General features: G+C 47.1%; 1 protein-coding gene across 2 annotated transcripts in view; it reads right to left on the minus strand.

Moving 5' to 3' along the window:
• The window catches only part of PCNX2 (pecanex 2), a gene marked incomplete at both ends in the record, with an annotated part of 142,460 nt that overhangs the window by 115,707 nt on the left and 529 nt on the right, over nucleotides 1–26,224 (minus strand). Inside the window, 7 exons of one of the 2 annotated variants that reach the window (XM_080936582.1) lie at nucleotides 1,765–1,858; nucleotides 4,236–4,381; nucleotides 5,180–5,312; nucleotides 13,644–14,897; nucleotides 16,361–16,397; nucleotides 17,702–17,822; nucleotides 19,238–19,443. In XM_080936582.1, coding sequence (XP_080792708.1) covers nucleotides 1,765–1,858; nucleotides 4,236–4,381; nucleotides 5,180–5,312; nucleotides 13,644–14,897; nucleotides 16,361–16,397; nucleotides 17,702–17,822; nucleotides 19,238–19,443 — 1,991 coding nt within the window. Of the gene's footprint in view, nucleotides 1–1,764; nucleotides 1,859–4,235; nucleotides 4,382–5,179; nucleotides 5,328–13,643; nucleotides 14,898–16,360; nucleotides 16,398–17,701; nucleotides 17,823–19,237; nucleotides 19,444–26,224 lie in introns of both variants that reach the window. The other variant, XM_080936581.1, reaches the window with a different exon arrangement.

Here is a 26,224-nt window from a genome sequence, read left to right on the forward strand (position 1 = left end):
ACTGAATGTCATACAAGAGTATGCATGCATGCATGTGTACCTATGTATGCAAGTGTGTATATACATGCATGCACATGAGTATACATGTAATGTGTGAATGTGTATGCACATGTGTGTGCATTTAAATGTGTATACATGCATATATGTGTGTGCACATGCATGTGTATATATGTGTGTATGTATATGTGCATGTGTGTACATGTGTATGTGCATTTAAATGTGTATACATGTATGTGTGCATGTGTGTATTTACATGTGTGTCTGTGTGTGTACATGTGTGTTCATATATGTGCATTTGCATGCATATATGTGAAGTGTGTGTATATGTATGTGTGCATGCATGGAAAGAAAAGAGAGTTTTCAGAAGAAACAAAAGCAAAGCTCAAGTTTTTACTCTGGGATAAAATAAGAGGCTTTTGCTTGTTCTGAATTTAGCATAGGAGCATGTCACCCTGCCTCTGGAAAGAGAATTTAGCAGTTCCCAGCCCTGTGTTTTCCTGCAGTTGGAGGCATTATCTGAGAAAGCTGCTGTCCTAGATGACACTCACAAGCTGCCGTCATGGCACATGCTAACTCAGAGCCGAATGGTGGACGCACGCCTTTCCTTTTGAGCATCTGCTCAGGCGCTCCGCATGTCTCTGGCGGGAAGCCCGCTTTGTCTGGTACGCACACTAACACCTGAGACTGGAGAGGTAAACAAAGACTTGGTCCTTCCAGGACTGACAGGGTTTGAGTAGAGCTGGAAGGATGGGGTGGTGGGGAGGAAAGACCTCCAGGCACCAGCGTTTTTGATCAGGCGAGAACTGGTGTTGGGGGGTTCCAGAAGCTGCTACAGGACAAGAAAAACGACGTCCTTCCTTTCAGGCTCCCTGAAAATTCCCAACACACCTGCGAAAAAACTCGGGACTCCAGGAGCCTGAGACCAAAGGAGTTAGATTTTGTTTGTTTTGGTTGAGACCAGGTCTCATGTAGCTCAGGATGTCCTTGGCATTGCTGTGCAGCTGAGGGGAGTCTTGGACTTCAGATCCTCTTGCCTATACGAGCTCCCAAAGGCCAGGATCACAGGATCACACTGTGCTCTGTTTATGTAGTGCTGAAGATTAATGGAGGGCTTCAACTCGGTCTTACCGGTGGAGTCACACCCCCAAGTTCTTAAAACACCATTCATAGTCTCCATGTGGGAAGCCCACAGCATGCCAAATTCTCCACAATAATCTCTGTAATTCTTCAAACACACAGGCAGGTCCAACACACTGCACATAACACATTCACCTCCACATTTGCAGCGACCACAGGAGGCTCACCCATTCAGATGGCCATAGCCCCTAAGTCTGGGGAACCTCAGGCCTACTTCACAGCTGGCCCCGTGCACTTCGGGCATGCTGTCCACCGGTGCAAGCTGGCTCAGCACCAATGGAAGGCACACAGCTAGGAACGAGCTGCTGTTCAACACGTGTTCAATGAGACAGGGAAGACGCACAGGTCATCTACCTGCACCGTAAACAAGAAGCACCTTCATTTCAGTGTGTCCTGGGGCAGACGCTGCTCTGTCCTCTGGAGAACTGAGACCTCACACTGCTGGGCTCAGATTCCTTCATACAGGTCCCCTCCCTGTCTCCACCTACACATCCTCCTGGGCCACGGCCACAATGGTTCTGCCAGGTTTTCTATAATGCCGTATTTCATTTTCACACCCTCTTCAGGGGTTGCCTGTGGCTCCCAGCACTGTCCAGTATCCCAGCCCTGGAGGCAAAGCCCACTCACCTGGCATGAGACACACAGTCGGGGTTCGAGGGTGGATTCTGGGAAGAGCCTTCCTTCTGATTTCCAGACTTTAAGTAACAGGATCTGACTTCCCCTGCAAAATCACGAGATCTGAGCAGAGTATCACCCCATCTGTGAAGCACAGGACCACTTCCACAGTCCTCAGGCTAAAGGCAGTTTGTAGAGTGACTGGGTTTGTTTTGTTCTGTCTGACACTTGAAGCAGAACTTTATTTAGCAAAGGAGAATGACATTGAAAGAAAGTCACTAAGAAAAGTTAGCTGCCTGCTTACCTGGTGATCTCCGCCGTGGTCACTAGTCACCATGGTTGATCTTCTTACCTACCCATTGTTGTTCCATTAGATCCTCAATTCTCCTTTGCCTCCTGCTTTTCTTTAGGCTTTTTCTACTTCTTTTTCTTTCCCTGTGGTGTCCAAGCTAGCCTCCAACTATCAATCCTCCTGCCTCAGCCTTCTGATGTGATTTCAGGCATGGGCTACTATAACTAGCATTTTCTCAGGCAGCCTAGGCTGGCCTCAAACTCCTAATCCTCCTGTCATGGCCCTTAAACACTGGAATTATAGGTGTAATTAAGAGGTTCTGGGATGGGCTGGAGAGATGGCTCAGTGGTTAGAGCACTGACTGCTCTTCCAGAGGTCCTGAGTTCAATTTCCAGCAACCACATGATGGCTCACAACCATCTGTAATGGAATCTGATGCCCTCTTCTGGTGTGTCTGAAGACAGCTACAGTATACTCACATACATAAAATAAATGAATATTTGGGGGGAAAAAGGTTCTGGGACTGTAACCTAGTAAAAAGAGGTTCATTAGGAAGTCAGAGTCTAGGCTGCCTCAGAGAAGGTGGGTAAGTGTGGTCTTGACTGGGTATCAGGCTGCTAAGGAGGAAAAAGAAGGGTTTTCATTCATTTGCAGGGTTACATTAACTCTACTGGAGGGTCTGAAGTACTGAGGTGTGAAAATCAGCTCCTGTCCTAATATAATTTTCTAGTCCCAAGGGAAGCCTTTCCCTGGGGCCCAGGAAATGCAGTTAACTCCCTGATGGAGGCACCCACCAGGTATCCCTCAGCAAACCAAAGCCAAGGCCTAGTCTCAACCTCTGGGACTCATTTTGTTGTCTAGAGTATGTGTGTGAGTGTGTGTGTGTGTGTGTGTGAATGTGTGTGTGTGAGTGTGTGTGTGTGAGTGTGTGTGTGAGTGAGTGTGTACGAGTGTGTGTGAGTGTGTGTGAGTGTGTGTGTGTGTGTGTGTGTTACACACGGTGGGTACATGCTCTAACACTGAACTATATCCCTAGCTGCTTTCTGCTAACAGAAAGGCTATTCTTGGCTCTGCAGACACACAAGATAATAAGCGGGAAATGGTCACAGAAGTCAGGATCCTCCTGTATACTCAGTAACTGACAATGTTCCGGAGCAAACAAAGCCAGCTCGGGTTTTCTCACAGGCTGGTCCTAGAGTCTCCTTTCTGATTTGTATCTATTTGTGTTTATGTTGGTGTGAGTGTATGTACAGCCCAGAAACTAGTAAGAGACCAGGAGAGGAAGAAGAGCCATCGAGGGACTGGAGAAGGGCAATAGAGCGCAGGGAATTCCAGAGAAGACGGGGATGGGAGGGTTCACACAGGATGGAGAGCTGACCAGAACTAAACATGGTCAAACAAGGAAACCTGCTACTTTGAAATGCTCACTGAAAAACAATTTAAGCCAAGACCTATCCCAGGACAACCAGAGCCCATGGCCCTTGTCTTTGGGACTCTACATTTGGTTGGTGATTCCTCATGTAACTACTATAAATCATTTTTATGTGAAGGTACCAGGAAAAGCAACGAGGATCAGGTGTCCAACAATCATCTAATACATATTTACTAGGTGCTGGGCCCGTGCCCTACCGAAGTCTCCTCTTTGGAGGAAAAATGTCATTAGTAGATTATTATAAGACAAGAAATAACTACTGTAACAAGTAAAGGAATGGGTGTATAGAAAGAAGAAAAAAAAAAGGAGCCCATCTAGTGCACACAGAGCCCTGGTGTCCGTCCACAGGACCACATAAGACAAGCATGTCTACACATACACCCAGGAGGGCTGGGGCATCAGAAGTTCAGGGTCATTCTGAGCCATATGGTTTGTTGGAAACTTTCCTAAGCTACACAAAACCTTATGTCAGGAAAATAAGTGAAGAATAAAGTTTTGAAAGAGCAAAAGTCATATGCACCTGGTTAAATCTGAAGTTTGCCCAAACCAATTCTCCTCGGAGATAAGACATAAAGGGTAACATGTTGGAGTCTCAGCGAGCAAAGCACTTGCCCCAGCAGGAAGGAGAGAAACCTGTTAAGCATATGACAAAGCAATCCCAGGACTGTCTGCCTGGTACAGCACTTGACTATGGACCAAGCTGAGCCCCAAGACAGCGAGAGCCATCCCTCTTCTTGTTCTCTAGGAGTTAAGACTCACCGTGCTCATTGATGAAAACGTGCACAGCATCCAGGGACATCTCCTCCTGCACAGACGTTTCTGGTCCACTGATGACCTGCAGGACTGAGCTGTCTTGTTGGGAAGTCACTCGGTAGATGATGTGCCTTTGCCGGCTGCCCTGGAAACTTAACACACGTGAACACTTTAAGGATGTGTAGTGGAGAGTTTTATGTCAACTTAATACAAGCTAAAGTCATCAGAGAGGAGGAAACCTCAACTGAGGAAATGCCTCCAAGAGATATGGCTGCAGGCAAGCCTGTGTGGCTTTAATTAGTGATTGATGGGGAAGGGTTGGCAGTCCTGGGTTCTCTAAGAAAGCAGGCTGGGCAAGCAAGCCATGAGGGGCAAGTCAGAAAGCAGGACCCTGCTGTGGCTTCTGCATCAGCGCCAGCCTCTAGGATCCTGCCCTGACTTCCTATAATGATGAACTATTATTCAGAACGGGGAAGAAAATGAACCCTTTCCTCCCCAAGTTGATTTTTGGTTGGTCATGGTGTTTATCACAACAGTAGTGGCCCAAACTAAGTCAGACAGTGAGGGGCTGGGGAGATGGCTGGGTGGTAGTGTTCAACATGGAAGTGTGAAAACCTGAGTCCAGAACCCTAGGAACCATGTGAACCAAAGCCAAGCAATGGGGGATGCTTTGACAACTCCAGCTCTGGGGAGGAGTCGGGGGGATCCCTGGGCTGTGGTCAGCCTGTGTAGCTAGACCAGTAAACTCCAAGTTCAGAGAGATAAAAAGAGCTGCTGAGAAAATGTTCAACATCTGGCTGGCACACACACACACACACACACACACACACACACACATGCAAACACACACATGTACACGCACACACTAGCTGGACTTCTCTACCTTCCCCAAAGCATTACAAGGAGCACCACAGGAGCCTCTGCATGGAGCTGAGTAACCGAGTTCTTACAGGGCTGAGGTCTTGGCAGGGTGTGTGAACACCGGGCTGGCACTAGCAGGGTCTTGGCTTGGCAAGTCTGGTTTTCCTGGCTTGGGATCACGTCCACTGGGCTTTTCACTCTCCATGGCTTCCTCCTTGGTCCCTGGGGAGGCACGACCTGGAAGATACAGGTTTCCGTGTTAATGATGAGGACAATCCAACCCACCCATCCGAGTGCTCAGGGAACAAACTTAACAGCTCTGGAATGAAAAGAATGAAGGCTCAGGCTTGGGAACTAAATCAATTATCCCAGCACTTGGCAGGCTGAAACAGGGGGACAGTCGTGAGTTCCAGCCTAGCAGGTTCTACAGAGAGAGACTCTGCCTCCAAATAAAGCAAATAACAAAACCCCAAGTGATCTGGGTTGGGGTATGCACACAGGAGGCAGAGGCAGGAGGAGCCCCAGGGGTTTGAGTCTAGCCTGGTCTATATAGTGAGATTCTGTGTCAAATGACAAAGGGAGAGGCAGGAGGGGAGGAAAAGAGAAGAGGGAAGAAGAGGAAGAGAGGAAGGGATGAAAGGAAGTTTTCTATATAGATGTTTCTTTTACTAAGTACGAAAGTCTAAATATATTTGAAACAGACATGTGTGTATGTTTGAGACAAGTTCAGGCATCCACTCTGCCAAGGTATTCAGAGGGTCTGCTGACCTGACTCGGGATACTCACCGATGCCCGCTACCATAGCTGCTGAAATTCCACACACATACATGAAAGGCTCCTAGCACACACATGCTCTGACTGAAGAAGAGAGTGCTGCAGACTGTGTTCCTCACCCACAGATCAGACTGAAGAGAGTACAGCAGACCGTGTTCCTGACCCACAGATCCCATGAAAATCTCACCAGTTCACTCACTCTTTCCATGTTGAACCCCTAGCTAGAGGCAGACTGCTCACCCTGGGAAGGCAGACCCTTGGTGATCACTAACTCAGAGCGACTGGCTTAGTGTCACAGATGGCACAGCACCACCTGCTCTCACCCTTTGCTGGGACTACCTCAGGGTGAAAGAATGTTCAAGAATAGGCAGATACAGATGGAAGGGAAGGGCTTGTTGAAATCTTTAGACAGTGGCCTAGATGAAGGGTCTTGGCTTAGGCCGCTATGCAAAATGAAGAGCTTTCCTGGCTTGTGTGTGGACACAGAGATCAAAAGTGTCACTATCAGGGCTGGAGAGATGGCTCAGCGGTTAAGAGCACTGACAGCTCTCCAGAGGTCCTGAGTTCAATTCCCAGCAACCACATGGTGGCTCACAACCACCTAGAGTGGGATCCAATGCCCTCTTCTGGTGTGTCTGAAGATGGTGACAGTGCACTCACATATATAAAATAACCTTTTAAAAAATTGTTACTATCTTATGTGAAAACTGCCAGCCCTATAGAGTTTCAGCCTACATTGAAAACAGGAACAAAAGGTCTGAACCTATGAGCCCTTTCAAGACACACTGCTGAGGGGAAGATTAGATGGATGAGTTGCTGCTGTGCAAACATGGGGAGCTCAGTTTGACCCCAGAACCCACCAAGGGGAATAAAGCCAAGCATGGCGGCACACATCCGAAACATTGGTGCCGGGAGGTAGAGACAGGCAGGTCCCTGAAGTTTGCTGGTCTGGCCGAATTGGTGAACTCCAGGTTCAATGAGCGATTCTGTCTCAAAACATAAGGTGAAAAGCAATAGAGAAAGACACCTCCTGCCTCCACATTTGCACACACACACACACACACACACACTCCACTCGTGTATGCATACATGCACAGGCACACACAGATGCACTCAAGTACACACAGTCACACACCTACTCACACATTTACACACATGAATCTGCACATATGCACATACACAGTCACACATATATACATCTGCACACATGCACATGTACACACACACATATACACAGGCACACACACATATGCACACATGCACACACACATGCATACAGGCACACACACAGGTGCATACGAACACATACACACGAGATACACGCCATTGAACTGGACTACAATGACTGCAGTGTCTGAGAATGTCAACCTCATGGCCACCACAATGACTCCCAGGATTTTTCCCACTCACTGGAGGAGAGTGCCAACTTCTGAGTTGGCCCTGACACCAAGCAATCCCAGCATGTCAGTGGTCAGTGTCACCGGTACAAGGAAAAGTTTAGATTTCATGTGACCGTCTGTCAGGCTGCTGATACTCACAGTTGTCAAGAAAAGTGTGACACCAGGACAAATGCCATGTCAGGCTCGCCTCAGAAGACACAGAGCGGTACATAAGGCAGCTCCCACACCACACTGCCAGCTCTGGGCACCACATCTGCTCATCTCCAACATCCTAAGACATTCCTCGGGTCAGTATACGGACACCTCTCTGGGCACTCTGAATCCTGACATTTTTTCTTAAACACTGGGTTTTTTATTTTCCTAGACATGACATATGTTTCATAAGATGAGCCAATACTAAAGACTGCCTGTCTTGATTAGGGTTATTATTACTGTGAAGAGACGCCATGACCAGTTTCTTATAAAGGAAAACATTTGATTGGGGCTGGCTTACAGTTCAGAGGTTTAGTCCTTGTCACCATGATGAGAAGCATGGTGCATGCAGGCAGACAGAGCCCTGAAGCTGACAGCATTACATCCGGATCAGCAGACAGCAGGAACAGAGTGCCACTAGGCCTGTTTTGGGGTTCTGAAACCCCAAAGTGACAGGATTCCTCCAACAAGGCCACACCCATTCCAATGAGGCTACACCTCCTAATAGTGCCACTTCCTATGGACCTATGGGGCCATTTTCATTCCAAACACCAAAATCTCCCTCTTAACTATATTTTTACTTTAAAGATTACTCTATAACCCTGTCAAACTAAACAATCTCTCAAATCATCCAAAAATTAGTCACATCTTTAGATACAATGTAGTGACATATTAACAAGATCTTTGCAAACTTAAAGTGTTTCGCTTTCCGTGGTTACTTCTTCAGAATGGAAACACTGTCTCTGGAAGCTCAGAGCTGGAGGTCACTTAGAAGCTTTGTAGGGCTCCTCCCTAAGGTTTCAAGCAAACAGGATTTGGAGGTATTTTTTTCAACTGCTTGTCTGCTGGAGGAAACACTCTTGACTTGTCATACTGCCTGAAACTTATGCAAGAACCCCAAAGATGACGCTTTGGTGAGATGTCACTCAAGGTGGGAGGGCTTTATGATGATGCAGCTGCCTTTCAGTCACCCATACTTCCATAAGTAACAGCAATAAACTCACTGGCTCACTAAACTAGGCTGGGGTGAAAGGTTGCCCTCTCTGAAGCATCCAGACAGCTAACTGTTCACGTCTTCCCGAGGAAAACCACACACCTATGTCATAAAGAAACTGTTCAACTAGTATTTTGTGTATGGTTTGATAGAATTTTCTAAAGCTAGGAGAGTGCTCAAGAGAAAGAAGGATGATCAGTTAATGTACAAAGAGGTCTCATATCAATAGCCAAAGCACCTAGCAACCTTCAGCCTCCTTCCAGGACCAGACTTAGCATGGGAGAATTAGCCTAGTAGAAGTCAGGTCACCCCCAGCCAAGAGTTCAGAAGCCACGCCAAGTTCTGTGACATGAGCAAGACCACATGGACTCCACATGGGCAAGACCTCTCTGTAGGCTCAGATTTCTCACAACCTTTTATAATAAAAGTTCAACCCTCTAGTCCAGCACCCACAAACAGTGGAAAAGGTTATTGGGATATAGGGAAAATGGGCCTGTTTAGACAGTTCTTTATGTTTCCAACCTTTGTTGTTCTCAATCCAGTCCATTCTGCAGACACCACACAGAATCAGCAGCTGGAGTCCAATGCACTCAACAGACACCACACAGGAATCTTCAATCTAGAAGAAATTCCGAGGCTCACCAACCAGCCCCAGTCCTTGGAAGCAGCAAAACGCTGCAGGAAAACCTCACGAAAAGTTCTTGGGCAAGTTTCTCTCTACGAAGCCACCACAAGCAAAGCTCAGCAACACAATGTAAGGCGAACCGATACATGTGTGTCATCAGGGAAGACTAACAAGGTGGAGCAAAGCAAACCAATGCTCAAGTTCCCCCGCCTGTGGGGTTGTATTTACATTCTTTCTTAATCACACGTCCTTTCATATATAGGCTATAGAAAAACATCCTTTCACGTGTATCTGCTTAAGCAAACCATTCCTTCATGTGTCTGTGTGCCCCAGCAAAACATCATTTGACATAATCAACTTTCCAAAGACACCAGAAGTTTCCACTTCACCTCTCAATAACAGAACTTACTGCATCGCTGTCACTGTATTCATAATTCCAAACAAATAAAGTCAAACTCTCACCATAATCAACCATACAAGATAACCTAAGTCCATCTGCTTCAGCCAACAGCTTCCATCCAGGGCAGACCAGAGGCCCCCGTCCCCCATTCACACCAAGTCCTGCATGCACAAACTTATCCCCTTGCCCTGAGGAAACCTTGTTTGTTCTGAGCTGGTGGCTCTGGGAAATTTTATTTACACACAAAAATGACAAACTTGAAACTGGACAAACTTTTTGCTATTATTGTTGCTTTGGTTTGGGATTTTTGTCAGGGTCTTTTTGTCACAAAGCCCAGGCTGGCCCCAATCCTCCTTCCCCAGCCTCCCCAAAAGCCAGGACAATCAGCATGTCCCACCACACTCAGCTCTAGGCTTTGAGTGGTATATGATTTGCCACAGCCTTGAGGTGAAGGGGGAATGTGAGGGCTGAGGACCATTTGCCACCCTTCCTCCTGAGGGGAAGCTGAAGCCTCCTGTCAGTCAGGACTAGAAGAGATGCCCCAGACTTCCAACGCCACTTCACAGTCACATTTCCCCACCTGTCCATTCTGGAACTGAACATTCAGATAACCACCATTTATTCTTCAGATAACAGAGTAGCACACAGCCAGGATAAATGTCCAGAGGCTCAAGGCCACAGAAGCCTCTCTGATGCTAACAGCCTCCAGCCCTTCTCTTCTTCTCTGAAGGAGATACAGTCTAGTCCCACTGCTGAGGCAGAACAGGAAGAGCGGAATCACAGAGACGGTTAGAAAAGGCAGCCGGAGGCTGGCGGAAGCCTCGCTCCTTCCCACAGACTGCATGCCAGCATCGTTAATGTTTGCCGTCAAAGTTGACGACAGGCAGACAGTATTCCTTTTCGATAGAGATGTTTGAATAAAATGCCAAGTAGCAATGCCCCCTTGATTAAGGTCTATATATGGCCTTACTCCCTGTCCAGATGTGACCCTGAGATTTCTGGAACTCTCACAAACAAGAGCATAAACTTGTTTACAGTGACGACATCTGTTCTCATTTGCTTCCCTGTTGATGCCACAGAACACTCTGCACCCAAAAGCAATTTGGAAAGGAATCGGTTTATCTTAGCGTGCAGATCACAGCCTATCATTGAGGGAAGCCAAGGCAGGAACCACAGAGGAATAAACACTAGTTACTGGCTTCCTTCCCTGTCTTGCTGATATCTTTCCTATACACCCCAGACCTACCTGCCACGCACACCCACGGTGGTGTGGGACTTCTGCACCAATTAGTGATAGAGAGAAAGCCCCAGAGGCACATCCACAGGCTAATCCCATGAAAGCAGCTCCGCAAATGATGCTCTCTCTTCCTAGGTGTATCAGGCTGACATTAGTTATTACAACAGCGTACCTTCCCCTGTGGCCTAGGGTTTACCTCATCAACTGTGGCCTCATACCATGAACTCTGGGGACTGCCCCAGCATCTCATCTATGTTCCTCAGCAACCTCTTACAATGTGACCAGAGAAGCCAGCAAAGCCACTACATACAATTCTGTAGGGACACTCAAGGGTGACTCTTGAGGTGCACACACACTCTCTCAGGTGTGCATTTTGTTTTGTTTTGTTTTTTTCTCCTAAATGCTTCTCTATTCACTACAACCTCGTATTTATTTTAAACTTTTTCTCTGACAAATTCCAATCCTGCTTTATGGTGTCTCATCCTGAAGTCCCTGTCTAGGGTGCAGTCAAGGATCCCAATTTCACTCGAGTAATGGTCTCTGTAAAGGTCACCTCATACTGAGCAGGTGACAGCATGGAGCTGGGTCTCTGGCTCATGCCCTTTGGCCACTGTCACTTCCTCCATTGGGATCACACAATCTCAACAGTCAAGTTTGCTCCACTTACTACACCCTTGCTGTGGCTCAAATGTGAAATGTCTCTTGTAAACTCATGTCTGAACGTTTGGTCTACAGTTAGTGGGACTGTTTGGAAAGTATGGTCTTGATGAAAATAACCCCCCCCCCATATGCTTATATATTTGAATGCTTGGTCACCAGTTGGTGGAAGTTTTGAGAAGGATTAAAAGGTGTGGCTATGTAGAAAGAAGTATATCACTTGGGGTTTGAGGTTTTAAAAGCCCATGCCATTCTTAGCCTGTCTGTCTGTCAGTCTGTCTCTGTCTGTCTCTCTGTCTGTCTGTCTCTCTCCTTGTGGATGAGATGTGTCTCATCTCAGGCTTGTGGGTGGAACTGTGAGCTTTCAGCTATATCACACCTGCGTGTACATGTGCACACAGAGCCAGGGGTGGGTAGCAGGTATCTTCCTATGTTTTGAGACAGTCTTTCACTGAATCTAGAGTGAACTTGTCAGTTCAGCTAGACTGGTTTCCCAGTGGGTCTCATTTCCATCTTCCCAACACTGGGGTTACAGGGACTCACTGCCGCATCTGAGATTCTTTTCTTCATGGGTTCTAGTGAATCAGACTCAGGCCCTCATGCTCAAATGCAAACATTTTACCAATTGAGCCACCACCAGTGGAGCTCATAGGCTCCTTAAGAGAAATGTGCTTTGTGCTGAATGTCCCTGGAAGGCATGTCATCTACACCAGAAGAGACATCTGCTTTTGATTTGCTGGGACAGAGGAAATTGGAACTATAGGAAAACAGTTGCTTCTTTCCCTGGAAATAAACATTTTTGGCTTCTAGAGAAGCTAGAAACTCATTGTAAATCCTTCAGTTTCCTGTGGAGTGAGATTAGGCAGGTGGGGTCTCCTCAGTCCAAACAAGCAAACAAACAAACCACAATCTGGAAATGCTCCAAGATGCAGAACTTTCTGTGCAGCAACATCTATTGCAAGAGAAAACTTACACCTCGTGTGACAAGGTACAGTTAGAATATAGGAGGGCACAGCCACCCACAGCTGCATATGGGGTAGAGCCAGAACACAAGTGTTTGTGAACATACACACACATGCTACAGGCTTAGGACTTGCCCTAAAAACATCTCATTGTGTGTAGTTGAACAGATTAGAACCTAAAAACAGCCCAAATCTAAAACATGTCGGCTCACGAGTGTGGTGGTTTGAATATGCTTAGCCCAGGGAGTGGCACTACTGGAAAATGCAGCCTTGTTGGAAGAAGTTGAGGTGGGCTTTGAGACCCTTTGCCTAGCTGCCTGGAAGATGATGCTCTCCTATTTGCCTTCAGAACAAGATGTAGAACTCTCAGCCCCTCCAGCTCCATGCCTGCCATGTTCCTGCCATCATGATAATGGACTGAACCTCAGAACCAGTAAGACAGGCCCAGGTAAATATTGTCCTTTATAAGAGTTGCCTTGGTCATGGTTTCTTCACAGCAATGGAAACCCTAACTATGGCGCCAAGCATGGAGAAGGGATGCTCATCACAGCTCAGGGTCATCCCGCGTAGTAACTATGGCAGCAGAACTAAGCTACATGGTTGGGAAGATGGCTCAGTCCACCTTTCCTCACAAGCATGCATAACTGAGCTCACATTTTCAGAACCAACAAAAATAGCTGGGTGCAGTGGCAGGTGCCTACAATCCCAGAGCTACAGGATGGCAAGCGGAGGCTCAGATCCCTGGAGGCTCACAGGCCAGCCAGCCTGGCTTTGTAGTGAGGACCAGGACAATGAGAGACCCTGTCTAAAACAGAAGATACAAGGCATCTGAGGTCTGTTCTCTGACCTCTGTACACATGCTGGGCACACATACACCTCCATCTGCACCCATACACATGAATGTATATGCAGTTGTGCATGTGAGTATATGCAGGCACACCATCACACATATATACACACATACACACATGCTCACATATACATGCATACACACACACACATATATATATATACACAGACGTATACACACATACAAACATTCAGACATACATTTACACACACACACATACACACATATATATACACAGACATACACACACATACATTCAGACATACATTTACACACACAAACATATATACAGACATACACACACATACAAACATTCAGACATACATTTACACACACACATACACACACACACACACAAAGGGAACAAAAGCTCCCCTGAGAGCTGATGCCAAGGTTGGATAACACAAAGGGCAGACTGACCCCTGCTGTGATGTCATCAGAGGGAAGCAGATGGAGCCTCACCTTCAGGATCCTGATTTGCTCCTTTCTGCTCTGCTGCAGAGTCAGGCGCTACCACCTTAGATGTACTGATGGATTCCAATAGGGAGACAAACTCCAGGAAGTTGGATTCATTTGGAATCTGTCCTTCCTTGTCCTCCAGGTCTGATTTGGAGGTTGGAATGGGTTTCTCACCGTCACCGGCCACCTCCTTGGTGTTCCCACTCAGGAAGACATCAGTCCCGCTGTCCACACTGAGCACACGGGCATGCCTTTTCTCATGGCTGCTCTTACAAGAGGCTGGGTCGAGGTTTGCCTGGCCCTCCCTGCTCCCCTCAGACTCAAGGTCCGTCCTGGCTGTGAGTGGCACAAGTGTGGAGCCTGGGGTGGGACTTCCTTCCTTGGCAATACACTCCCCAAGCCCAGAACCAGAACAACAATCAGGCGACATCACCTCCGTCCTCTCTGGGGTCCTTTCTCCTCCATTTCCCTCAGAACAAGAGACACCTCTTCCTCCTCCATCTTCCGTTAACTCGAGCGTGATCAAAGGGATTCTGACTTGCTCAGGGTCTGCAGGACTGGCCCCTCCTGGGCCAGCAGGCTCTGCATTGGGCCTGACACTGGTTCTGTCGGAGCTGGTTACCCTCAGGTGCAGGGAGCTCTCTGGGTCACTGGTGGAGTTTGGGGTGCTGCTCATGGTGATTACTATCTTAATGGGTTCATGCAAACTCAGTGGCTCTCCAGGCTGGGAGGTGTCAATCAGAGTCACTGCGACCTCACCATCCGAGTCAACCGCTTCCTGGTTCAAGGGCTCCACCTGACCGGACATCTGGGTCAGCTCCTCCTCTGTGGGTTTGGCTAGGACTGTGTTGCACTGACTGTCCTGAGGCGATCTGTTCTGTGGCTGTGCCCTCGTGGGGCCCTGGGTACAACCGGGCTGTGGAATCAGAACTGAGTGCTCGCTGCCCCATGGCTGGAAGGACACGTCAGTTTCTAGTAAGTCATACTGAGACAATGACAGATGTGGCAATTTCTTCAAGGCTTCAGTGTTCACCAGGCCGCTCTCAGATCTGTGGCGGGCTGGGCGCTGGCCAGCGCCCCCTGGCTGTTTCACTTTTCTTGCTGTGAAGATTTCTGTGGTAACCGGCTTCACTGGGCATGCTGGTCTGGGAGTGGGTTCTGGTGTACGCCCCTGAGAGGCAGGTAGACTTTCTGACTTCATGCCAGGTGAGGTAGATGACACTGGTGCCTCAGGTTGATCCTCTGACAAAATGACACCTGAAATGGGTGACAAGATGATGTGAGACACATCTGCAGGAATGTTCAAAACCAAAAACAACAAAGGCACCAAGATGTTTCTGTGTGTATGCGAGAGTGTATATGTATGTGCACGCATGAGTATGAGTGTGCATTTGTGAGTGTGTGTATGTGTGTGAGTGGGCACATGTGTGCATGCATGTGTGTGTGTGTGAATGTGCATGTGTATGTGCACCCATGAGTATATGTATGTGCATTTGTGAGTGTGTGTGTGAGTGTGCACCCATGAGTATGTATATATGTTTATGCATGCATGAGTGTATATGTGTGTAAATGCACATCTGTATGTGCATCCATGAGTGTGTATGCATGAATATGTATATTTGTGTGATGTGTGTATGTATATGTGCACCCATGAGTGTATGCATGTGTGTGTGTACATATTCACATAACGGCATACACTTGCATGCATAATCACATGCCTATTCATGTGAGCATGTATGCACTTGTGCCTGTATTTGGAGGACCAAGTCGACTTCAGCTGCCATTTTTTCAGGTGCCATTTGCATGTTCTTTGAGACAGAATCTCTCACATTGGCCTGGGTCACACGCTGGGTTGGGTGTTGGCCAGTGAACCTCAGGGATTCCATCTCTGCCTCCTCAGTGCAGGGGTTGTACGGATTACCGTAACACCCAGCTTTTGTGCAGGTTCTGGGCATTTGGCTTGGGTCCTCGTGCTTATGTGGCGAGGACGTTGCCTTCTGAGTGGTCCGAGCCCCAGGGAACTTATTTGATAGAAATGCCCTTCTTCCGAGGCTCCTGAGACATTTATATTTACAACTGTGACTCACATATAAACTGTGAGTTTCCTCTGCTGTGCCAAGGCCTCAAGAGGCAGAGCAGTGTGGCCTAAATCACAGGGTCTGGCCTTGTGGTCAGGAAGGGCAGAGCTCTGCTCTCCGCTGCCTTGTCCTCTTGAGCAAGTTACTTGATCCCTCTAAACCAAGGGGAACAACTGTGGTCCCATGGGCAGGTTAGACAAGCTCCTTCCTTGCTCTGAGGGACCACTGTGTGCACCACAGAATGTTTATGCATCATCCCAACCTCAGCCTGCTCTGTGTAGCTGCATCCTCTCCTCATTGTGACAATCAAAAAGCCTTCGGCATGGTCACATGTCCCTAAGGAGCAGACCCCTCCAAGAAGGACTCTGACCATAATATGTCAGAGCTGAAGGGGCAACTCAGAGTTAAAAGTGCTTACTGCTCTTTAGAGGGACCTACCTACGTCAGTTCCCAGCACCCACATCAGGCAATTCATAACCACCTGTTACCCCAGCTCAGGGGGGTCTGGCATCCTCTTCTGGCCTCTGTGGATACCTGCACTTACTTGTGGAAGCTTGTGTGCACGCACAGAAATACACACTTATGTACATGACTAAAAAGAAATGGTTTTAAAGGGTTTTATTTCCCCGAGGATGACTGTACCTTTGAGGTCTTCTACTGTCTCCTGTGCTGGTAACTCCTGCAGAAACAGCAAACATGAAGGTAGAGTGAGCTCACTGCGCATTCCACATGGTCCACACAGCTCGTCACCACCCTCTGCCCTTCAGCGGCAGCTCAGTCAGTCTAACTGGGTCACAGGGAAGGGACACCTCAGCCTCTGTGATTGAGTGTTTATAAAATGGGTGAAGGACATGGATTCTGAAACATGTCTAAGGATAGACGTCCTCCCAAGATGGCTGCGCTGTGACAGAAAGGAGGAGGTTGCCGATGAAGACAGAAGAACCAGAAGGAATAAGGCACACCAATGGTGAAGACCTGTAAAGCTACACTGCATGAGGGGTAACAAATACACTGGGGAGAGAGATGGCAGTCCTTACAAGTGTCAGTGCAAATGCTGCTTTGACCTCAGGTCAAGTGAGGAGAACCATCCCCAAGCTTGATGGATCCACGGCTTGGCTGAGCCCAGAGTGTTTCTGTCTATCTATCCCTAGGCCTAGGGAGCTTCTGGCCTCCACACAATCTAATCTTCTGCAAGCCTGGGCCTTGAAGGCTTCAGCTTCCAGCCTTTGCTAACCTAGGCCTAGAATGTTCCAACCTCTGAGGCTTACTGACGAATAAACTCACTCCTCTTAGCTCTCTCTGAGCTCTAGCTCACTGGCTCAAGCTCCTCTCCAAGCTGACTGACTCAAATTGGCTTCCCGATTCTAACTCAGTTGCTCTGCCTGGAAAAACAGCCGCTGAACCCCACAGAGTTGCTCCAAAGTGAACAGAACTTCTGTGAACTAATTCAACCTTCTTCTTTCCCTTGCTGCTTCCAAATCGCCCCCATTTCCTGTCTGTCCCCGTGAGAGTTGGATGTGTCCTATCTTTGACTCATTCTACCAAATCTTTCTCCCATTTGTCACTTTATCTGCCCCTCAGTTAGACGTCATCATTTGGGATTAAAGGTGTGTACTAAAAGCATGTCTGTGTTCCAGCCAAAGGGATCAAAGGTGTGTATTCCAACCAGACCCCATCTTTGGATGTATCCCTTGCCTCAGCAGTCATGTTGCTGGGTTAAAATTCCTCTGCAGGGGACACATCTGAGAATCTGATGACAAAAAGGCTGATTGGAGAAGAGAGAAGAAGGGAAGAGCTTTGCACCATGGTGAGGCTGTTGGTGTTCTGGAAACACACAGTAGGTGAAGTCTGATGTCCCAAGTCTACCCAGGGGCCATTTCCAAAGCCCACAGCATGAGAAGCACAAGGGACCAGTACAACCACCCCTGTTGGATGCTCCACACTAGGGAGTGAACAGCAAAATAACAGGAAGAGGTCACCCACCAACGGCCCCGAGGAATGCTGGGAGTGGACACTTTGCCCTCGGGAGCTGCAGCAAAGGGGTGGTGTGGTCAGGCTCCCTCGAGGCTCTTCCTTCTTGGTGCTGTGAATCTGCCTGTTATTGCTGACCCAGGGTGAGAAAGAGCAGATGTTACCAAAGCATCAGGCTCTTCCATGTTCCTCCCCAACTATTCCCCTCTGGTCTTATATACAAATCTTATTTTTAACAGCACATAAACTTTCCTCTAAAATTAGAAGACACACTCTTATCCATCCTTTCTCCATTACTCACTCACTCTCTCTCTCTCTCTCTCTCTCTCTCTCTCTCTCTCTCTCTCTCGTGTGTGTGTGTGTGTGTGTGTGTGTGTGTGTGTGTGTGCATGTGTGTGAATGTGCACATGAGACTATATTTGTCTTTGAGTGTTTGTGTACGTGTGGGAATGTACATGTGGAAGCCAGAGAGAGCTCAACCTGAAGTACAGCTCAGCTGCCATCTACTTTGTTGAGACAATGTTTCTCGTCGGTCTGGAACTTGCTAATTTGTCTAGGCTAATGACTAACAAGCTGTAGCAATGTGTCTGCCTCCAGAATCCCCAACAATGAGATTACAAGCTCTGTTATCTAACACCTTGCCTGGCTTTTTACATGAATTCTGGGGATCAAGCCCAGCTCCTCATGCACCCTCCCCTGCCTGGGAGACACAGCTACAGAGACAAACTAAAAAAAGTGAAACAAACTTTGTGTCTGTAAGTTTCCCTCAAGCCCTGATCTGGGACCTCTGTGTGACCTCTGCCTCAACACGAGCTATTACTTAAGATTCTTTGGTGTCCTCTGTGAGTCTAAAAACAAGATAAAATACTTGAGTAGACTATTGTTTAGCTTAAGCCAAATGAACTTCAGATCCTAGGGTAAAGCTAGATTGATAACCAGATAAAACATCCAGATTAAAAAAAAATCAATTCTATTAAGTTTAGTTTCAAATATAAGCAAAGTATACAGACCTATGTCTGCCTGGAATCTTTACCTTTATATATAACTCATAACTGGAAGGCAACCTCTATTTATTTTATTTTATTATGAGCCTAAGTTTCGAGTAGCACATGCTGACCTGGAACTCACCACGCACCTATAGATGACCTTGAACTCCCAATCCTCCCACCGCCACCTTCCATGTTCACAAATCACTATACCAGATTTCCTTGGTGCCCAGCATCTAACCCAGGCCTTTGTGTGCATTAGCCAAGTGTTCTGCAGGCTGAGATACAACCCTACCACAGCAGCAGCACTGTAACTATACAACCCCACCACAGCAGCAACACTGTAACTATACAACCCCACCACAGCAGCAACATTGTAACTATACAATGCTACCACAGCAGCAACAATGTAACTATACAGCCCCACCACAGCAGCAACATTGTAACTAACAGCCCCACCACAGCAGCAACACTGTAACTAACAGCCCCACCACAGCAGCAACACTGTAACTAACAGCAGACATTTTCCTTTGGGAGCAGGTGCTCTTCTGGTCAAGGATACCTTGGGTTTTTGTGCCTGGCCGCATGCTGGCTGCTGGCCTCTCCGTCTGGCTTCTGCTTGCTTCTCTTTCTTGGGGATCGGTGCTGGATTACTTCTCCCTTGTCGAACATGAGGTGCAGGCGGTAGCTGATGAGCTTGATGACTGTGAAGAAGATGGTCACAGAGCCACAGTAGAACAGCGCTGTGAGGACATTCGGAGGAAAAGCCTGTGGGGGAAGAGGAAAGGGACACTCTTGCTGGCAGGCTTCCACTCGCTTTAAACCTCTACGCACAGTCAGCTCTTAACTGAGCACAAGTCAGGGGAGATATCAAGTGCTTCTGGCTTGAGGACATTTCCCAGTTGGAATATCAACGGGAAAGAGTTACATCACCGATTTCTTGCTTCCCGTGTTCTCATTAGTGACTTTGATGACCAATGTTTCTTCTATGCTCTTTGATTTTTATATATGAAATTTTATTTTATTTACCAAAATTCAGATTATTGAGGATGTTACAAGAAATAGCAGAATTCAACCTTTACACAGTTATATGAACCATTAGTTTGCTGTTAGTGAATAAGTTAAAATATGGCAGGGAGCACAGCTCAGTGGTAGAACACTTGTCTGTGTGGAACCTGAAACTCAATTCCCAGCACTGAGAGAGTGTGAAAGGAAAAAATATACATATACGGGCTGGGGAGTTGGCTCAGCCTGAAAATGCTCACCACACAAACATGAAGACCAGAGTTCAGTCTCTGCAATCCACATGAAAAAGTCAGGCATAGCAGCCTGCAATGATAACTTCAGTGCTAAGAAGACAGAACCAGGAGGATTCTGGGTGCCCAGCAAGCCCTGGGGTGCTAGGGTCTCTAATTCTCACTACCATCCTTGCTGCCACCACCCACCCTCCATCTTTAAAACTACACATTACTAGTGCTTATTGGCTGTTCTCCAAACCATAGATACTGCTAATAATTCAGGTAATAAAGTCAGATGCTGCTTTAAAATGTAACAAGGAACTTCAGAGCAAATGGTTTTGCTTAGATGGACCCATACATAAAAAGAAAATAGTAGAATGAACCAGTGACTTTGCTCACTGTTGTGACCAATGCCTGACCAGAATCAACTTAAGGGAGGGGAGACATCTTGACTCGCACTTTAAAGGAATATAGCCCAGTGAGGAGGAACAGCATGGGAGCAGGCAGGAAGAATGCTGGCTGGACTCCAAACCTTTCTAAATCTTGATGAAAGAGGAAGCAGAGAGTGGACAGGAAGTGGAACTGGGCTGTATAACCTCAAGGCCCACCCTCAGCGAATCACTTCCTTCACAGAGGCTTCATCACCCAAAGGTTCCACAATCTTCCCAAACAGAGCCACTAGCTGGGTAGCATGTGTTCACACAGGTGAGCCTGTGGGTGACTTTTCACATATGAACCACAGCAAACATTTTCTGATAAAGGTTATTTTCCAGAAGGATTTCTTGGGGGATATTTCTAATGGCAGACATTTTCTTTCTCCCCTGGTTATTAAGTGCCTTGGTCTTTATCTTAGAAATAACAAAAGAAAAAGGAAATGGACTGTGTCTTAGTCTCCTTCCATTTTCTCCCTTACTTTTCACATGTGGGTGTAGTGTATGCTCGGCTGTGTGCACATTTGGTATGCATGGTGGCACGTGTCGGGGTGTGTACGGAGGTGGATGAACTGCATGTGGAAACCGGAGGCTGAGATCAGGAATCACCATCCCTCACTCCTCCACCTCATTTCAATCAAACCCAGAGCTCATGGCTAGTTTCACTTAACCAGCTTACTCAGAGGATGCCCTGTCTCTACTTTCTGAGGCTGGAAGTTTTGGTGGATTGGGCCACCAACCTAATGTTCTCTGCGGATTCTGAGGATCCAAACTCACACTTGCTCTTCTGGTACTGAAACTGCTGAGCCATCTCCCTATCTTCCATCTGCCTTTTCTTTTGAGATGGTAAAAATTTGGGAATATATATATATATATATATATATATATATATATATATATATATCTCAAAATAAATCTTTACATCAGAGAATAAAAGGACTAAAAGATTCTTAATAGCTCTCAAAGACCAAAGTCTATATTTCTTTGCTATATTTAAGACAAATCAATAGCCATAAATGGCCTAAAGCTATTGTTGTTTGATCTAATGCTCTATAACTTGTTTTTTGATGCTGAGGTAAGAGGGATACTAGAGGTGACTGTCACGCTAGAAGATGATGACGGAAGGGAGAGAGAGAGAAGACTGAAAAGCTGAGGCAGGAAGCTGCAAGCATGAAGCTGAGGGGTTCAGACACCAGAGGCCTGAGAACTTTAATGACAGCTGCTGGCCAAGGGCAGAGAACCCAAAAGCTGGTGCGCTTACCCTTGTATTCGCTGAACACCCCAATACTGGATGTCTTCATTAGAGTTTTACTGCTGTGAAAAAGACACTGTGACCAAGGCAAGTCTTAGAAAGGACAACATTTAATTGGGGCTGATTTGAAGGTCCAGAGGTTCAGTCCATTATCATCAAAGTGGGAACATGGTAGCATCTAGGCAGGCATGGTGCAGGAGGAGCTGAGAGTTCTGCATCTTCATCTGAAGGCTGCTAGTGGAAGACTGACTTCCAGGCAGCTAGGACAAGGGTATTTAAAGCCCATGGCCACAGTGACATACCTACTCTAACAAGGCCACACCTCCAAATAGTGTCACTCTCTGGACCAAGAAAATACAAACCATCACACTGGAGGTGTGTTCAGAAACTGCAACACTAACAGACACCACCTGCTGCTGCTCACGGCTACAGGAAGGTGAACATTGCAAGAGCTGCTGAGATGCTGGGACCACTGGTGGTTAAAGCCCGGAACTGTCTGGCTGCTAAAGCCTAGAGTGTGGTTCTCAACTTGTGGGTCATGACTCCTCTAGGGGATGGACTGACCCTTTTACAGAGTTGCTGAAGACATCCGAAAACACAGATATTTACAATATGATTTATTACAGTAGCAAACTGCAGGTTATCAAGTAGCAACAAAAGTACTTTTATGGTGGAGGGGTTATCACAACATGAGGAACTGTATTAAAGGGTTGCAGCATTAGGAAGGTGTGGAGCAATTGGTGGTGAAGGACATCAGTCAAGATAAGTGAAGCCCCAGGGACCTAGGGGACAGTAGGAAGCTTCCTAGTCTCCCGAGAGACCAGGCCCCTCTCACGAAGCTACAGCCTCCCACAGCCCCTTGTAGAGTGGCCCATGTAGGTCATGCCCCAAGTCCCTCCTCTGCAGGTAAGGACTTGTTTGACCCCAGGTTACATAGGCTCAAGACAGTAGCTGAGGAATTCCCAAGCCCTCAGGCCAAACCAATAGGAAGCACCTGTTGTCAGACCCTGAACGATCCCAAAACTGTATATATGAGTCCTGCCCAAAACTAAAGGTGTGCAGGAATCACTCCATCGTCTGAGAGCTTCTGATATAAGAGCTATAACACCTCCACTTGGGAAGAGATCTTCTCTCCTGGAAGCTCCCCTGCACCCTGAACTGTAGTCTCCCACGGGCTCAGCCCAGCATCTTGCAGCAGTGGAAACGGAGACCTAGGCAGCATCAGCAGCAGAGGCGGTAAAAGTGGTTTCCCCCTCCCTGCTAGAGTCCCTCTTCCCTTCACCTGAACACAGGCACCTAGCCAGACCTAGGAGTGGAGGCAGCAGAAGCCGTTCCCCCTCCCTGACCAGAGATCTCCCACAGGAAGGTTTAGAACCTCTGACCTAAAGTAATAGGTTTCTGCTCTCAGAGTTGGAACTGTTGCTTCTGGGTCTTCCAGTCCACAGCTTAGGCCCCAGAGAACCCAGGATCCCGGTGACCAACCTGCATCTCCTTTAGTACTAAGATTCCCCATCCAAGCAGAGTAGAAGAGCCAGGGGCAGATGACTGGTTACAGATACACATCAAAGGGATCCTGAAGGGCGTGGACAGAGGTGCCTGCCTGCCACCGACACAAGGACCCCGGTGACCCCTAGTAAACATGTCAAAAGCATGTGTGGCAATATATGTAATCCCAGATCTGGGGTGGGAGGTTGAAAGGATTTCTGGATCCCCCTGGCCAGACAGTCTAGTAGACTTGGGGATCTCCAGGTTCTAAAGTGAAGAGCAGTTGAAGAAGACATTTCACACCACAATGTGCCATCTGTGCATTCATGGCTCCCAAGCACACATCACACAGAAAGACAAAATGACGTCAAATATAACAGACAGAACACTCCAGGGGGAGCAAGGTAAAGGAGCTTCCCCTTTAAGAAGAATGACAACTGAGAAAGCTTGGAAGAACAGAGATGGAAGGTCAATTTCTTAAGTGCCACAGCAGTAAGTATTCTAAACCAGAGCATGGCAGCCCCTGAGTTTAAAACTGCTGGGGGTCACTTATTACTAAATGCAGGAAGGGAATATATACTTCACAACACAGAAACCTGGCAGACTCTGCCCTGACTAATGGCCAAGGTCAACAGCATTGGGCACAGGGATGGGAAAAAAATGCCATGTCCCTCTGATGTCCTGCACAAGGACACAGCCTTGTTTGGTTTCACCTTCCCAAACCCATAGTCACACACATGATCCCAGAAAACAGAAATACAAACTAAGAAACATTCTATAAATTCTGTAAAACAATTTTAAAGGCTAAAAAGCCAAAATGGGGTTGAGGACCCTCTGGGGTCAAGGTTAATTAAGGACCTAGAAGCTTTGCAAGATTCTCTACCGAATCTTGGATCTGGAAAAAAGCAAGATGCCCTTCTGCCCAGGACACGATGGGAGAATCTGTATAGAAACCAGACATAAGACAAGAGAGTCCTTTCAGCCACTGTCTTGATTTCAGGATGACATGGTGACAGGCGGCGTCCATGGTGACAGACAGTGTCCTGTGGTCTATCACTGATTTTGACATGCAATTGACATGCTATACCATATCTGTGTTAATACATAGAAAAGGCAGTGAGGTAGAGGTGTGAAGCTTGTGATGTAAGTCCTGTCAGTTTCAGGAGATCTAGAGTCACATACAAGACAAGCCTGAGAGGGAGGTTCCAGAATGGTCACCCACCCTAAATGTGGATGGCTCCACCCCTCGTGCTGGGTCTCAAATGGAACAGAAAGGATTTGGTGAGCTAGGCACCAGTGTTCTCCTCTCTCTGCCTCCTGACTGAGTACATGGCCAGCAGCCTCATACCTCTGTCTCCAGGTCTTTCTCATCCCAGCGGGCTACACCCTCCAACTGTGAGCCTAAGTAAACCTTCCTAAGCTGCTTTTGTCGGGTATGTTGCCACAGCAATAAGAATGGTAGTTAATACACATGGTAAAATGCTAAGAGCTGGTTTTTTTTTTTTTTTTTTTTTTTTCCCCTACTGAACATGGTATGACACCCTTTGTACAAGTCTTGCAACTTTTCTGAACATTAGAAAATTTTCACCAAACTAACAACCAGAAGCCAGGGACGTTGGTACACACCTGTCATCTCAGCACTTAGGGGGGTTGAGGCAGGAGGTTCAGAAGCTCAAGGAGAGCCTGGGTTACATAAGACTCTGTCTCAAAACACAAGAACAGTAGCAAAACAAAACAAAATCCTTGGGGATAGAAACTAATTCATATCCTATCTCATGCTTCTTGTTTTTAAGTGTATCTTTTGTACTGAGAGTTGAACTCAGACTCCCAATGGTTAATATGCCCGATAAAGCGTATCCTAGACAACTTCCCTCAACATGTCCTACCATGACAATCTCACCTCTTTTGGCAGTGGGCAGACACCCTGACCTACTCACTTTGAAGTCCTTCCCTGGGCTGGGAGACTCCCTGATCTCATGGTCTCTCTGTCTCTTTCTCTTCTTTGAGATCACATCCAGAAGACCGGGTGGCCATACCCATAGGTCCCCACCACTCTCTGGAGAGGCCGCCGTGTAGAAAACTAAGGTCGGATATGTCCAATGTTAGTCTAATAAGCCTGTAAGTCCAGGTCCAAGCTACACTGTCCTGAAGAAGACTTCATAGGCTTTGTCTGGTTGGGCTCCATTGCTCCCATAAACTGGTTCTGTTGGCCAGTAAGATGGCTCAGTGAGTGAAGGCGCCTGCCACCAATCCTGATGAGCTCATTTTGATCCATGGATTCCACATAGTAGGACCCCTGCCAAGTTGTCTTTGGACCTCTCTTCGGGCTTTCACACACACACACACACACACACACACACACACACACACACAAATCAATCTCTTGTTCTACAGCTGAGAAAGTGAAAATTCAAGGTAAGTAAACTTCTCCCAAGGTCCCAGAACTGGAAAAAGCTGGATCCAGAATTCAACTGAGGCAGTCTGCCTTCAGAACCACAGCTCTGGACAAACTGCCAGAAAAAAAAAAAAAAAAAAAAAAAAAAGAGCCAGGTCTTAGGGGTGCCAGGCCGCCAGGCATCTCAAATGTTATCGAATGTCAGATGCAAACTCACTGGAGGAGAACAGCACCACGTACTGTCCTAGGGATAAAGTCCTTCTCAGACATCAGAGTCGGGTCCTCACCTCACCAGCAAGTTAACAGCAGCCTCATCCTGCCTTCAGCTACCACACATTTAACTGACCTATGAAGGTCACAGGTAACCATCTGGCAAACATTTGCTACGCCCCACTGGTGGCCATCCCAGGGGACGAGTTGCCACAAAGCTCTGGCATACGCATATGACATCTATCCATTCCTGTACTTAAAAAAATTTTTTTTCAGACTTCTCTATACTGTGGTGCTGAAGCTGCAAAGAGATCGATGGTGGAATCTACCTTCCTAAAGTAAAGCAGAAAGAGAAGAGTAGAAAAAAAAAAAACAAAAAACCAAAAAACAAAACAAAACAAAACAAAAAAAAAAAAACAACTAACAACCGAAATCAGGTCGCGGGGGGGGGGGGGTATTCATGTTGCCTTTTCATTGCGAAGGCACATGACGTGTTAGAGCTGATATCATCAGGAGCATGAGGCCTAGGGTTGGTACC

The sequence above is a fragment of the Micromys minutus genome (assembly GCF_963924665.1).
Source record: "Micromys minutus genome assembly, chromosome: 24".
Lineage (NCBI taxonomy): Eukaryota > Metazoa > Chordata > Mammalia > Rodentia > Muridae > Micromys > Micromys minutus.